Source organism: Lampris incognitus, chromosome 11, assembly GCF_029633865.1.
Source record: "Lampris incognitus isolate fLamInc1 chromosome 11, fLamInc1.hap2, whole genome shotgun sequence".
NCBI lineage: Eukaryota > Metazoa > Chordata > Actinopteri > Lampriformes > Lampridae > Lampris > Lampris incognitus.
The window spans coordinates 11,350,793-11,365,049 of record NC_079221.1 but is presented as its reverse complement, the minus strand read 5'-3'; the positions used below and the strand labels follow the sequence as shown (position 1 = coordinate 11,365,049).

At 46.2% G+C, this 14,257-nt stretch overlaps 1 protein-coding gene across 1 annotated transcript; it reads right to left on the bottom strand.

The window, feature by feature from the left end:
* Window positions 1-3,268: 3,268 nt before the first annotated feature.
* mfsd9 (major facilitator superfamily domain containing 9) lies at window positions 3,269-11,807 on the bottom strand. Its single transcript, XM_056289874.1, has 6 exons — window positions 11,722-11,807; window positions 9,649-9,736; window positions 8,776-8,819; window positions 6,421-6,550; window positions 5,843-6,052; window positions 3,269-4,125 (listed from the first exon to the last, which is right to left on the bottom strand). Exons 1-6 carry the CDS (start codon window positions 11,722-11,724, stop codon window positions 3,269-3,271), a joined length of 1,332 nt encoding a protein of 443 aa, XP_056145849.1. The 5' UTR covers window positions 11,725-11,807.
* Window positions 11,808-14,257: the final 2,450 nt, after the last annotated feature.

Genomic DNA, 14,257 nt, shown 5'->3' with positions numbered 1-14,257 from the left:
GTACTAAAGGTCCTGGAGTTTGTCTGTTACACCTCATAAAAATGTTCCCTTGTAATTTTTATCCTCTTAATAAAATTTTTACATTGTCTACACCCATATCAGTAGCCCAAGTCTGTCCTGAATCACCATTTTAAAACATCCGTCCATCCATTACCCAAACCACTTATCCTGTTCTCAGGGTTGAGGGGACACTGCCTATCCCAGCAGTCATTGGGCAGCAGGCAGGGAGACACCCTGGACAGGCTGCCAGTCCATCACAGGGCTGACACACGCACACACGCATTCACACCAAGGGAAAATTTAGTACGGCCGATTCACCTGACCTGCATGTCTTTGGACTGTGGGAGGAAACTGGAGTACCCGGAGGAAACCCACGCAGACACGTGGAGAACATGCAACTCCACACAGAGGACGACCTGGGCCAACCCCCAAGGTTGGACTACCCTGGGGCTCAAACCCAGGACCTACTTGCTATGAGGTGACCGCGCTAACCACTGTGCCTCCGTGCCGCTAAATGAATCTATTGCCTAAAATTTCTCACAAACAGGTCTGAAATATATGCGGAGTATTTGAAAACTAGTTTTGGTTTGATACTATATTCAACATTACAACAGTTCAATGTGATGAAACCCGGTTGGATTCTAAAAGATGGTATAACTTTGTTAAAAGAAACACTCAATGGTAGGGAAAGTGCTCAATAAATAAGGAGCAAAATAACCCACTGAGTCAAGTAAATTCTTTGCGACAGTACAGCTGATGATTGCTTATGGCATGAAACAAGCTTGTACTGTCTGATAAAGAATTTACTTGACTCACTGGATTATATATATACACACACACACATATATATATATATATATACTATATCAAAATATATCAAGCTCCCTATGAGTATGATTTTCCATGATTTTCCATGTTGCCAGCAACATGGCGTCTGTGGATTCTTCAGTTCACCAGTTCCACCAGCGTGTGGCGCAAACGACTGGTCCTGAAGCTGACCGTGAATGATGGTCCACCTTAAAAAGTCAGAGGAGACATGTTTGACAGGAATAGTGCCTGACCTCTGTTGTGTGGATAGCGGCTATAATGTTGAGTCACTGTCAGCTTTTCATATACAACAACACAAAGGACTTAAAAATAGAGAAAGACTTTTATTCATGACGACTTTATGTCAAACTGTCCACCTGTTCGTTTTCTTCATCAGGCGGTACACCAGGTCATTGTATGAATAACAGCAGTAACGCAAAGTGAATAAGATAAACACAAAACAATGACCACATAATTTCTTTGAATGTCCACTTAAACCCCCCTAAAAGATAAATTAAAATTCAAACGTGAATCTCAGCGGTGAAGTAATAAACGAGACATCTGTATCAAAAGGTAAAAACAGTCTTACACCACTAAGGGAACCCTTCCAGAATCAGTGCACTGGCAGACATGAGAATGACATTAAGGACTGAGTCAGATGACCATTAAAAAAAAGAAAAAAAAAGAAAAGAAAAACCACAACAACTTTAAAACAGTCTAAATCTAATCGTCTGGGTTGGTCCGTGCATATTTAAGGTCCGTGCCCGGTTTGTCCTGAGTTACAAGTGTATTACACGTCTTGCAGTGCGTTATCAGAAGGACTGGGCAATAATTCAATATCGCTGGTAATCGTCTCTCATTGGCGATGTATCAGGACCATATTTCGATATCGTCATATTATGGAAAAACGATCATGTTATATGATGATGAGAATCTTTTCTGTAAATTTCTCACAAAATGAGCCCTGAAATATCTGAGGGAGCGTCGTTAGTTTAGGCTCAATATTGCGCTTTACGTCAGAAACACTTTGTCATTTTATTTCACACACTTGCGCACGTGAGATGAAGCTGAAATAAATTCCGCTTCCGGTGTGGGAAGATGGCGGCGCAAATTCACATTTGCGGCGGCCTCACCCAGTACCGTCCATGCAGTGTCTTTGTCAACGCTGGGCGTCTACGTTTGTGTCTTCGTTTGATGGCTGGGAGAGCTGACGCTGGATCGGCCGGGAGAGCTTGGTCTGCTGCATCCTGTGGGCCCAGGGACCACGGCCCTGCCTGGAGCTGTGCCCGAAGAGGAAACACCGAGGGCGGTCTGGCGGCAGCCTTGCCTAGCCTTGACTGTGTTTTTAGTGTCATCGTGTGGAGTGGGTGGTGGGGGGTCGAAGGTGTCTGGCTGGGAGAGCTGGCGTTGGATCGGCTGAGGGAGCGTGGTCTGCTCTATCCTGTGGGCCTAGGGACCACGGCCCTGACCGGAGCTGCGCCCCGAAGAGGAAACACTGAGGGCGGTCCGACAGGACACGGAAGCAGGGCGGGCTAAGCTAACTGCTAGCCCATGCAGACCGGCAGTTCCAACAGTCATCCTGGCTGGCGTTCGTTCTCCCGGACAGTGATTTTTTTTAAAAAAATTTTTTAGTTTTTGGATGCGTTTTTGTGTTTGTGTTGCACTGCTGTGGGCTGGGGGCAAACGAGTTTTCGTTTTATTTCACGTGCGCAAGTACACGAAACGAAACGACAAAGTGTTTCTGATTTCTGATTACGTTTCCAAACCTTCCAATGTGACGAACTTCAGCTGAATTCTGAAATATTGTGTTTTTGCACATGGGAGCGGATATCGTGATTATATTTCAAAATCGTGTGAAATTCCCTATGGTTACTGTGATTATAATATTTTCCGTATCACCCAGTATAATTGTATGTGCGTCACAAAGTCAGGGACTTCGGACTGTTCAGTGGTTCTTGAACAACAAGACAGAAAACTCATTTTACATCTTACCATCTCAACACACGTAAAACACAAAAAACTCGCACGCTGCAGTAATAAAACACCCATTCATACCCATTCACCCATCATACATGAGGGAAGCAGACCTTGTGTTTCCATTTAGTTTTTTTTACTTTTTTTTTTCTTTTTTCTTCAAAACAGCACTTTTGGTTTCTGATTCCACTCTCCCGGAGAGAGGGACCACGCCGTCGGCCATGTCCGGCGCTTTCGTCCCTGTGACGTCCTCAGAGGACATCCGCAGGTGAGGTCAGTAGAGGTGAAGGCACGGCCCGTCTAGAAAACAACAACACGCCTCCAAATAGGAAAAAGAGCTCGCTGTTTCATCTCTTCGGTTGGCCTCCGAGACGACTTCCTTTACTGTGACAGGTGGCTCCCCGTCGTAAAAACAATTTCTATCATCTTTTTTTTTTTTCTATTCGTTCTCTCTCTCTCTCATTTGTTTGCCACTTGTGTCTCAGATTCAGGTCATTTTCACCTTCCCTCTCTTATCCCATTTAGGGATCCTCATGAGGAGTAAGCCCACAGCAGACAGAGCCAAGAGCACACCCAGACTCGGGGGCCCGCAGGGGCTGAACTCCTGTGCCAGACCAGAGAGGAGCGGTGCCAGGACCCGGCCCACGGCGGTCACGGACTGCCCAGCTCCAATGAGGGTCCCACTGGCCTGGAACCCTCCCCTTTGCAGCTCCAGGTCGGTGATGCAGGTGCGTCCAATGGTGGTGGAGATGGCGAAGAAGGTGGAACTGAGCAGCACGTGCCACACACTGGCTGCCACTGTGTACAGCAGGATGAGGGAGCAGGTGAGCACCGTGGAGTGAAGCAGCAGGGCGGGCATGTTGTTCCCATACAGCTGGGTGACCGGCCCGACCAGGAACCCGGCCAGGGCCCCAAGCGTGCTGCTGTAGCTGAACAGATAGCCCGTCACTTTGGGCCGAAGGGAGAAACGCTCCTCCATGGCCAGGGAGAAGTTACTGTAGTACAGCATGATGGCGACGGCCATGAGCAGACGCACCAGGAAGAGGTCCCACATGTCAGAGGAGGCCACCGTGTGGATCTTGGAGCTGATCGACGACAGCTGTTTCCAGGCAGACTGGAATAAAGACACCTCCCTCCACCCGAGACCTCCCTGTTGCCTTGCCGAGGATTTCGATGCTGATGCCGACCCCGATCCCGGGTGGTGGTGGCCGTTTCCATTGGAGAAGTTGTGGTACGTGGAGTTCTTGATGTTGTTGATGTGGCAAATTTTACTGCTGCTTCTGTTGGAGTTGGCGTCGATGCGGTAAGATAGGATCTCGCTCCAGGGTAGCATCCACACCAGCCCTGGAACAGAACAGACACAATGCAGTATATACTTTATTAATGCTTTTTGTAATATTCTGGCTGTCATAAAATCTAATACGACATATCAGTAGGGGTTGCTGAATGGCATTGAAACCAAGTATACGACTACACTTCTGTCGGAGCCGAAAAACTTTCGTTATTGTGAAAACATCAAGATTACCCAGCTTATCTTGTCCTTCCCTTCCTCCGACACACAAGTAGAGACACGCATTGCTGCGTGCTTGACTGGTATCTCGGGGTGGATGGCGACACACCACCTGAAACTCAATCTGGACAAGACAGAGCTGATGTTCCTCCCGGGGAAAGATTGCCTGCACCAAGACCTGGCCATCACCATTGACAACACCGTGGTGACGCCAACTCAGACTGCGAGGAATCTGGGTGTGATCCTGTCGTTTGCTGCAAACGCTGCATCGGTTGCTCGCTCCTGCAGATTTCTCCTCTATAACATCAAGAGGATTCACCCATTCCTCACTGACGAGACGGCACAGGTGCTCATCCAGGCTCTGGTCATCTCCCGACTGGACTACGGCAACTCCCTCCTTGCTGGCGCCCCGGCGTCGGCCATCAGACCTCTGGAGCTTGTTCAGAAAGCTGTAGCTCGTCTGGTGTTCAACCGCCCTAAGTTCTCCCACACAACTCCCCTTCTCATGGCCCTACACTGGCTCCCAGTAGCTGCTCGCATCCAGTTCAAGACTCTGGTGCTACCCTACAGGGCAGTGAAAGGAACAGCTCCTTCCTATCTCCAGGCCGTGGTCAAGCCCTACACCCCCGCCTGACCACTTCGCTCTGCTGCCTCGGGATGCCTGGTTGCCCCATCGCTCAGAGGCCCCTGCTGCCGATCGACCCGGTCACGGCTCGGAGGCCCCACAGTGGTGGACTGAACTCCCCACTGATGTCAGGACAGCAGAGTCGCTGCCCATCTTTCGGCGCAGGTTGAAAACTCACCTCTTCAAGAACTACTAGCCTGTTACTTGTGCTTAGCACTTACTGTATTCACTCATTTAGAAAAACCCTCTCAGTAGTCAGGAAAATATTCATTGCTAACATGGAACAATATCTTCTGATGACATTAGAAGACGGAAGATGCCGTCAAATGTGCAGTTCACCCACATCCTTTCTATTTGAGTTTGTTTTTCTTAATTGCTTTGATTCCCCCCACCTTTTTCTGCCCAATTGTACTTGGCCAATTACCCAACTCTTCCGAGCCGCCCCAGTTGCTGCTCAACCCCCTCTGCCAATCCGGGGAGGGCTGCAGACTACCACATGCCTCCTCTGATACATGTGGAGTCGCCAGCCGCTTCTTTTCACCTGACAGTGAGGAGTTTCACCAGGGGGACATATCGCGTGGGAGGATCACGCTATTCCCCGTTCCCCCTCCTCCCCCGAACAGGCACCCCGACCAACCAGAGGAGGCGCTAGCGCAGCGACCAGGATACAGACTCACATCTGGCTTCCCATCCGCAGACAAGGCCAATTGTGTATGTAGGGACGACAAGCTGTAGGTAACACGGGGATTCAAACTGCCGATCCCTGTGTTAGAATAGACCGCCACGCCACCCGGACGCCACTTAATTGCTCTGATCTGTTGATGTTATTCAGGTCTGGACTCAAGTAGAAAGCTACACGGCACCCTTTTCTATTTGAGGGCCTTATTTCATTTACCTTTCCCTTTTGCCATGTCCCTCGTACCTACCAGCATTGAGGAGGAAGATGGCCGCACAGGTAAACGAGGAAGTGTAGAAGCCGCCTTCGTGCTCGGTGAGGTAGCCCCCGACCACCGGGCCCAGGATGAAGCCCACACTGGAGGCGGCATTGAAGTGTCCCATCACAAGAGGGCGCTCTGACTCGGACACCATGTCAGACAGCAGGGCTCTGCATATGGATAAGGAGTGCTTGAACAGCCCTGAGAGTAAAAAACAGTCGACGTTAGAAGTGACCACACCGGCGCTGACGCAGAGCTCACCAGGAATTATTTTACGGTGGTGCAAAGCAAACAAAAACAGAAACCAAGCCTCGTGGAGTTTTGTACATGCGTACTCCATGAGTAATTTGAATAATATTTGTCGTTACTCAAAGTGCTGACAAACACGTACACCTTGCTTTCCAAAGAACATGAAAGTTGGCAGAAGCATCTAAGGTGAGGTAGATGTTAATCCCAATTGCTTAACCCAAATGCTGGTCTAAAGACACACCACTGATAACATGCCTGTTTTTGGGGGTTTTTTCGGTCAAATTTCACTCGTTTGCTGCTTCCTCAGAGGCGTGACTCACCCACAGGGATCCGAGCGAGGACGAACAGGCCGATGCTGGTGGACGTCCCCAGCAGGCCGTAGCCAAAAGCGCTCAGCAGCAGACAGGTGAGCAGAGAGTACCGCCGCCCCACCACGTCGCTCCAGCTGCCCTGTCAATCACACAGAGGAGCGACACAGCATGCTCAGCCGAGCGGCGGAAGGGGTACTCGGACCTTTCACTTAAGCACAAGTACAAACACTAGAGGAAGATATATGCAAGATATATCGGTCAGCTTATGGGTATCGGCCAGTAATGAATTAAAATGTGTTATTGGTTTTGGGGCAGATCTCAAAATTATGGCTATGTCACACCAATATGACAACACGTTAATTATGGATATTGATGCCGACAGATGCTGATGGAAAGATAGGTCGGTCTACAGCCAACAAACAAATGTAGGCCCTTTTGATATTTACCAAAGGAAAAAAAAAAAACTAGGAAGGAAGCATTCACAGATTAACCTGTTGTAGAGCAAAGATGTCTGAAAATGTTATGCGAAAATTAACGTAAACATAGAAATATCAGTATCGGCTGAAATGACCATGGAAATGATCAGTTATCTCTAAAAACTTCAATATCGTGACTCCTTAACGAATATCCTGAAAAACTATTGCTGCAGTAAAAGTGAAAGTACCACACGGACACTTGTGCTTAGGTGAACGTGTGTAAGCACTTGCTACTGAATGTACTCAAAGTGTTGAAAGTATAAGTACACGTCACATCCAGTGTGCTGACATAACAGAGCCTGTAGTGGTGCTTAAAGTACGCCTGCCGTTCATCTTTATCTGCAGATGGGATTACAACTTGGAAATAAATATATACATAGCATAGGTGGTGTCATAGATACTTAACAAGAATATGGACTGAATTAATAATTGATGAGAAAGCAGTCCTTAATCAGCTGTCCTTCTAAATGCTTGATCAAACCAGTCCCTGATTTATTTTCCACCTTTACTATAAATACTACAACAACTGGTACGACTGGTACTACTGTTGCTACTGGTACCACTGGTACTACTACTACTGCTGGTACCACTGGTACTACTACTGCTACTACAACTAGTATTACTACTACTACTACAACTGGTACAACTGGTACTACTACTGCTACTGGTACTACTACTGCTAGTATGACTAGTACTACTACTATTACTACAACTGGTACTAATACTACTACTACAAATAGTAGTAACATGATATGATCACTATATATTGCTCTATGATGCCATTTGGTAAAAATCAAATTCATCTGTTGATTGCTCGCTCTCTTGTCAGTTGCTTTCGATAAAAAGGCTCTGCTAAATGAATAAATGCAAATGTAGTAACACGAGCAGTTGTAGTAGTAATAATAATCTTAAGAGAAGATAGACAGGTAACTGGTTGCACCTGTCCTAAGATCCCAGCAAGCAGAGAAAGACAAGGAGGAGACTGGCATACGCTGCAGAAGCCTGCTATTAGCATAACGAATGGCATATTAGTTCTTGTTCTGTTCTCAGCCTCCGCCTTTACCTTTGTGCCTAAACCCCGAGGACGAGAGTGTGAAAGATCAGGTGACTCAACGAATTTTAACGGAATACCAGGCCTTTGCTCTCTCATCCAAGTAACCCTGGCGTCTCTACTTGTCCCTTATTATAATGAGATACTGTGCACACACACACACACACACACACACACACACACACACACACACACACACACACATACACGCACACACATACTCACACACACACACCCTAATGACTTAATCAAATCAGTACCAATTGAGTTTGCTGTGTTCTGTGGGGATGGTCATAGAGACCTGCCTGTTCATGCCATGCCTTCCAGCCAATCTGCTCACCGAAAACCACAAACGACTCATTCTCTCTTAAATTCGATGCACGGCCCCTGAGATTTAAACCAATTTCAGGAGCCGCAGACGGAGTGGAAGGAGACCTGGGAATGAGAGTCCCTCCCTTTTGTCGGACAGTGCGTGTTTTTTGCAGGGCAGGAAGACATGTTGGACTGTTAGGAACTGGAAAATGCTAATCGACTGTTTGTCGCGTATCCAGTCATGTACACACAGTTCTGTCAGAACGACATTTGTACGTGTGCGCGGGTAGTTAGGCGTCCTCTGTGAATGTTCGGTAGTGAATTCCCAGAGACTGAGGTTTTTACCAAACATGATCTTAGAGGTCCGGTGTTATTGACATTGTTTATTGTTTCCCTGAAATGCCGCAGATGACATGTAGTGTGACGCCTCTGGTCGACAACCAACTGGGTGCCCGAGCCAAAAAAGTATCGGCCATTGAATTCATCCTCAAAGTAACTTGAGGGGGAAACAAAGTCAGTACTTACGACCACGGTGCTGGAGAACAGCTGTAAGACCCCATACGTCGACCCTGAAATGAACAACATGGCATTAGTTTGCATTTGACTGTTTCTTAGAAGCTCAATGTATGAATAATGAATCTAACTGATACACATTATCAGTGTATTATCAATAACGTAACCGGTTATTTTGTTGCCCGGTGCGGGATTCGATACGAGGTGTACTGCACCTCAAGGCGACACCACTAACCGCTCGGCTAAAGGGTCAGACCCGTTAGCTAGGGGCTAACGTGTCTTATTAGTAGTTTACAATAATATCAGTTGTTCATACAAGTGACTTAGTAATGCCAATAGTGAAATTCACTCACTAATATGCAAAAGAAAAAAAATTTTAAAGAAAAAATTTTAAAGAAATTTTGTGTTCTGAGCTCACTATTGCCGCCAAATGCAGAAGAGTTTGGAGAAGTTGCTGGGCCAATAAGCATGTTTCTCAGAAGTGTAAAATTGCTTTATCAAATGTAAAAAAAAAAAAAAAAATCAATTTTGTAAATTAAAAAAACTCTGGTTCGACCAACAGTTCAGTCAATCAGATTATCATGAATCTGTGGGACTCGGACTGGTCAAGAGCCAGTGCAGTTACCAATATCACCACAGGTGTTAAACAAAACTACAATATGTAGGACTGGAGTTAAAAACGAAGTAATATAAATATGTATTTTCCCCTCTCTTACTCATGAATCACATCCTGAAGAGACAGGATCATGTCTTTGGGGTTTATAGGGTCTGATGGAGCTTTAGCGGCGATAATTTATCGGTTATTTCGTCATTCTGGCTCGCCCACAACGACTCGGTATGTTGGATGTAAATGACTGCGGTGAGCTACGAGGTGAACGCACTTACCCACAATACCCGCCACGGTGGGGCCGGCCCCAAGAGACTTCACATGATGGCTCAGCAAAGGGATGATCATGCTCACCCCAAACAAGTCCTGTGGGACACACGGGGAATGGCAGGAAAAAGAACAAAGTTCAGGAATGATGAGATCACAAAACCCCTGATTGTCTACAGCTACTATCATGACTTTCAAGTTTGTTTTTTTTTTTACGGTTTTTACCCCCAGGCACTCGGAATAATAAATAGAAGGCACCTTGCATAACTTTCACTGATTTATTATTTCGTGGGATTTCTGATTTCTTTATCGTTTTTTGTTATTTATTATTTCCTCATATATAATTCAAGGGCTGACAGAGCCAGGGCACATGCATTTCATTGCGTTGGAAGGCACACGGTACTTTTAAAGTGTATATGACAACAGGGGCGGCGTGACTCAGGAGGTAGAGCGGGTCATCTAGTAATCAGAAGGTTGCTGGTTCGATCCCCGGCTCCTCCAGAGCGCGTCGAAGTGTCCTTGAGCCAGACACTGAACCCCTTAACTGCTCCTGATGAGCAGGTTGGCCCCTTGCATGGCAGCCTCCTCCATCAGTGTATGGATGTGAGTGTGAATGGGTGACTGAGAGGCATCCACTGTAAAGCGCTTTGAGTGGTTGGTAGACTGGAAAAGCGCTACATTAATGCAGTCCGTTTACCATTTCCATGTCATGCATAAGGAGAAGCTGGATAAAGCCGGTGGGCTGTGAACACCGATTTCAACACAAATAGTTTGAGGCGAGCCGCAAAAGTTCAAAGACATTGCATTAATTGGGCATATTTGGGTAACCTGTTTATCTGCATTTCTGAGATCTGTGCAGCTCTTGCCAAGGCTTGATTGAAGTCACATAGTGGTTTATGTAGTGTCACGGCACAATCCATTACGCAATTTTACTGTCCCACGCACTCTTAAGCCAACAGGCGTTGATATTTCAACTTACCTTTGGTTTGACGAACCATTTTATCGCCCCGACTACTGGCAAACCTATGTAAAACTACCTTTTATAAAACGGCTAACGCATCTGGAAAAACAACAGTTATTGGATATGTCATGTCACAGTCTTCACAAATCGGGATGTTCCTGATGCTGATAATTCGGTTTCAAAATGTGTGGTGCCCACTTTTTTTGGCGTGCCATGGATTTAGAGAAGAAAATGCCGGTTCACGTGTTTCGTTTTGTTTTTTTGACAGTGATGCTGCAGAATGAAAAGGCAAACCGTCAAAACTCTCCAAAGTTTGAAGTAAACTGCCTTGTTCAGAAACACGCATCTACTTTCTAAACACCTCAAATGTTTCGACATCTCATCAACTGTCTGCATCCACTGTGCTGTAATATGATGACTTAAAGCACCGTGCAGCTCTCCCTCTCCCTCTCTCCCTCTCTCTCTAACATTTATTGGTGATTTTGCTGAGCAAATGTAGAAAAGCAGCAGAACACAACAGGGGACAAATGGGCACATACAACATACAACAATGCACATAAAGTTGAACAGCTGACATGTGCACATGTGCTCCAAGTTTTGATAGCTTTTGAGTCTGAAGACGTTTCTGACAGCTGAGTTCAATACAGCTTGGATTCCTCAGAAAATACAGAAAAACGAGGACTACTAATTAAAGAAGCGTGTATTCATGGCTGTGGAATTTGTAAAAATTTACAGTTTTCAACAATCGCGGTGGCTCTTGCAGAACTGACCCACTCACTGTCGACCCTCCATCGATCTATTCTTTATCTTTCTAATCCTGTTACTCTAAGAAGAGGGCAAGGGGAGCCGTCCAGGGTGAGAGGGAGCTGAACCCAAGCGGGGAGTATAACTCGTCTCGTGGCGAGTTATACTTGCGAGACATCGCTCATAACGACTCATGAATACTGCACTGACCGAGGGGGACGGTAGAGATCTGCAACGGTGTTCTGGCCGGCACGGTTTTAACTCAGCAGGACACTTGGAGAGATTTCGTGCCCCCGTCTTGTACGACGGGGGGCAGGCAGCAGCAGAACGCATGTCACTTCTTACACACAAATCAAATTACAGCCGACACCACACTTACCATGAAGCCCACCGCATAGATGCACTGCAAGATGCGCGCTCTTCTGCGCGGTTCGTGAAACCACGCGCTGAGTGTCGCGCTGCTCATCCTCCCGCTGTGACACGACTGTCAGTTCCGGAAGCGCTCATCAACTCTACTGTAACCTCAGACAACCGAGCGCGGCGACTCCTCTTGGGGGGGACGAGACGCTCGATTTTACACCCCTCCGGAAAACGGGGTGAGGCAGCGATTTTGCCCGCGTACGGGACACAAACGAGCCAAAACAAACGCTACCGATCTTGTTCGGCGAGGCGCCCCTCGTCTCCAAAGTGGTCAATTTCCCGCGGCGTTCAATTCGGTGGGTCTCCGGCAGCCGGCCATTTGGTATCAACCAATGACGTCACGCAATCCCTTTAAAGAAAGTATGGAGGGCGCACATGACGTCTGCGGTTTGTTTTGCTTCTCGCTTTCCTCGCCTTTTTCTCCTTTAATTTGCTGCGTACGAAATTTTTAAAAGTTATTTTTCCTCGTCGTTTTTTTGTTTTTTTGTTTTTTACCTCAAAATTATCTTTTTGAATTTAGAATATTCTTTGCTGTCAAATGTTTATCTGACTGTGTGTTATTTTGTTGCTAAGGGAAACAGAGGAGGGCGCTATTTTGTGATATGGAAAAAACGCCAAAAACCCAACAAACCTGGTTCATTTTTTTCTTATTCTTTATACTAAATTTCGTATTCCTAAGCAGAAATTTTGTTGATCTTGATTTTTACTCTGGAAGTGCAAAGCCTCTTTTTGTGATCATTTTTGTTGATATTTGGTTACATCGGGGTGGGGTTACAAGCTGATAGATCATAAATAAAGTAGATGGATATAGTAATAAATGTCCATGCATTAATCAGCACGAAATTAAAAAAACAAAACAAAAACAAAAAACAAAAGAAAACAGAAGAAATAAGAGCATTTGTTCAAGTCTAGGCGAGGCCGCCGCCAGACCGCCCTCAGTGTTATCGGAACTGCTGGTCTGCACATGGGCTAGCAGTTAGCTTAGCCTGCCCCACTTCCACGTCCTGTCAGACCGCCCTTGGTGTTTCCTCTTCAGGCGCAGCTCCGGGCAGGGCCGTGGTCCCTGGGCCCACAGGATGCAGCAGACCAAGCTCTCCGCGCTGATCCAGCACCAGCTCTCCCAGCCATCAAACGAAGACACAAACTTAGACGCAGACGTGGACAAAGACACTGCATGGACAGTACTGGGTGAGGCCGCCGCAAACGTAAGTTCGCGCCGCCGTCTTCCCACACCGGGACTGGGTGAGGCCGCTGCAAATGTGAATTCGTGCCGCCATCGCGCCAGAGTTTTCTATCTTTGTAAATCTGTTTGTAGTGCCTTGTCGTTTTTTGTTTTTTGTTTTTTTTTACAATGTTTGCAGTTGAAGGGTAGATTGATACTCCTAAGTATTTGATGCTCTAAACCAAAGGGATATTGGATATGGAGGTCAGCAGGCTTGCTGATGCATTGAGTGGCAGTAAAGCAGACTGGCCCTTTAGTTAACTTTATATCCCGAGATCTGACTAAAATTGTGGAATATGTTTAGAAGGTGGGGAAGAGACTGCGGGACATCCTGGATAAAAAGCAATACATCGTCGGCCTATAGCGAAATAAAGTGCCTGGTGTTATTATACATGGTGACAGGTTGATGACCGACTGATTGTCAGACAGCCTGGGCCACAGGCTTAAGAGAAGGAGCAAATAACAAAGGGGAAAGAGGGCAGCCATGACGGGAGCTACGAGATACAGGGAATTGTTTAGAACAGATCTTCCCTGTCAACACCATAGCAGTGGGGGTTGAGTAGAGAACTTGAGTCATAGCAATGAAATGATTACCAAAACCCATGTGGCGTAGTACTACCCATAGAAAATGCCACTCAATGCGATAAAAAGCCTTCTCCGCATCGAGAGGAAGGACAGCTGTTGAAGAGTCAGTGTTATTAGAGAACTCAACAATATGGAGAAGCCAGTGTACATTATCTGAGGCAAGGTAGTTTTTGATAAAAATTTGTTTGATCCTCATGAATAAGAAAATTCATATTTGGTTCCAATCGAGAGGCTAGCACTTTCGCATATATCTTGATATCAGTATTCAGTAATGATAGTGGTCAATAATTGAGCAGTCCTGTGGATCCTTACCTTTTTAAAACTAGGGAGATAATGGCTATGTTACCGTTTTCACCCTTTGAAATTGCACAGAGAATCCCATCTAGCAACTACCTGGGGCCAGAAAGCTAGATAAAACTCTGGAGGTAAACTGTGTGAGCCTGGTGACTTGCCTTCATTCATTGACAGAAGAGCTTTATTGAGTTCGGGTAAAGCTAAAGGAGCATCAAGATCAATGCGATCCTCCTGTGAAAGCAACGGAAGCTGCAGTGGGTTTAGAAAGTGAGAGCAGGACTGGCTGTCATAGCTTATCTCTGATGTATATAGAGAGGAGTAGAATACACCAAAGTTATCATTGATTTCTATTGGGTCTGTACACAGTTTACCAGTGATGGATTTAATAGAGGTT

Excerpts from the sequence above, each read along its gene's own strand:
- mfsd9 (XM_056289874.1), bottom strand. Across the intron at positions 8,820-9,648 it reads CACCGTGGCGGGTATTGTGG|GGTCGACGTATGGGGTCTTA; the intron begins GTAAGTGCGTTC and ends TGTTCATTTCAG. Across the intron at positions 6,551-8,775 it reads TGTTCTCCAGCACCGTGGTC|GGCAGCTGGAGCGACGTGGT; the intron begins GTAAGTACTGAC and ends TGTGATTGACAG.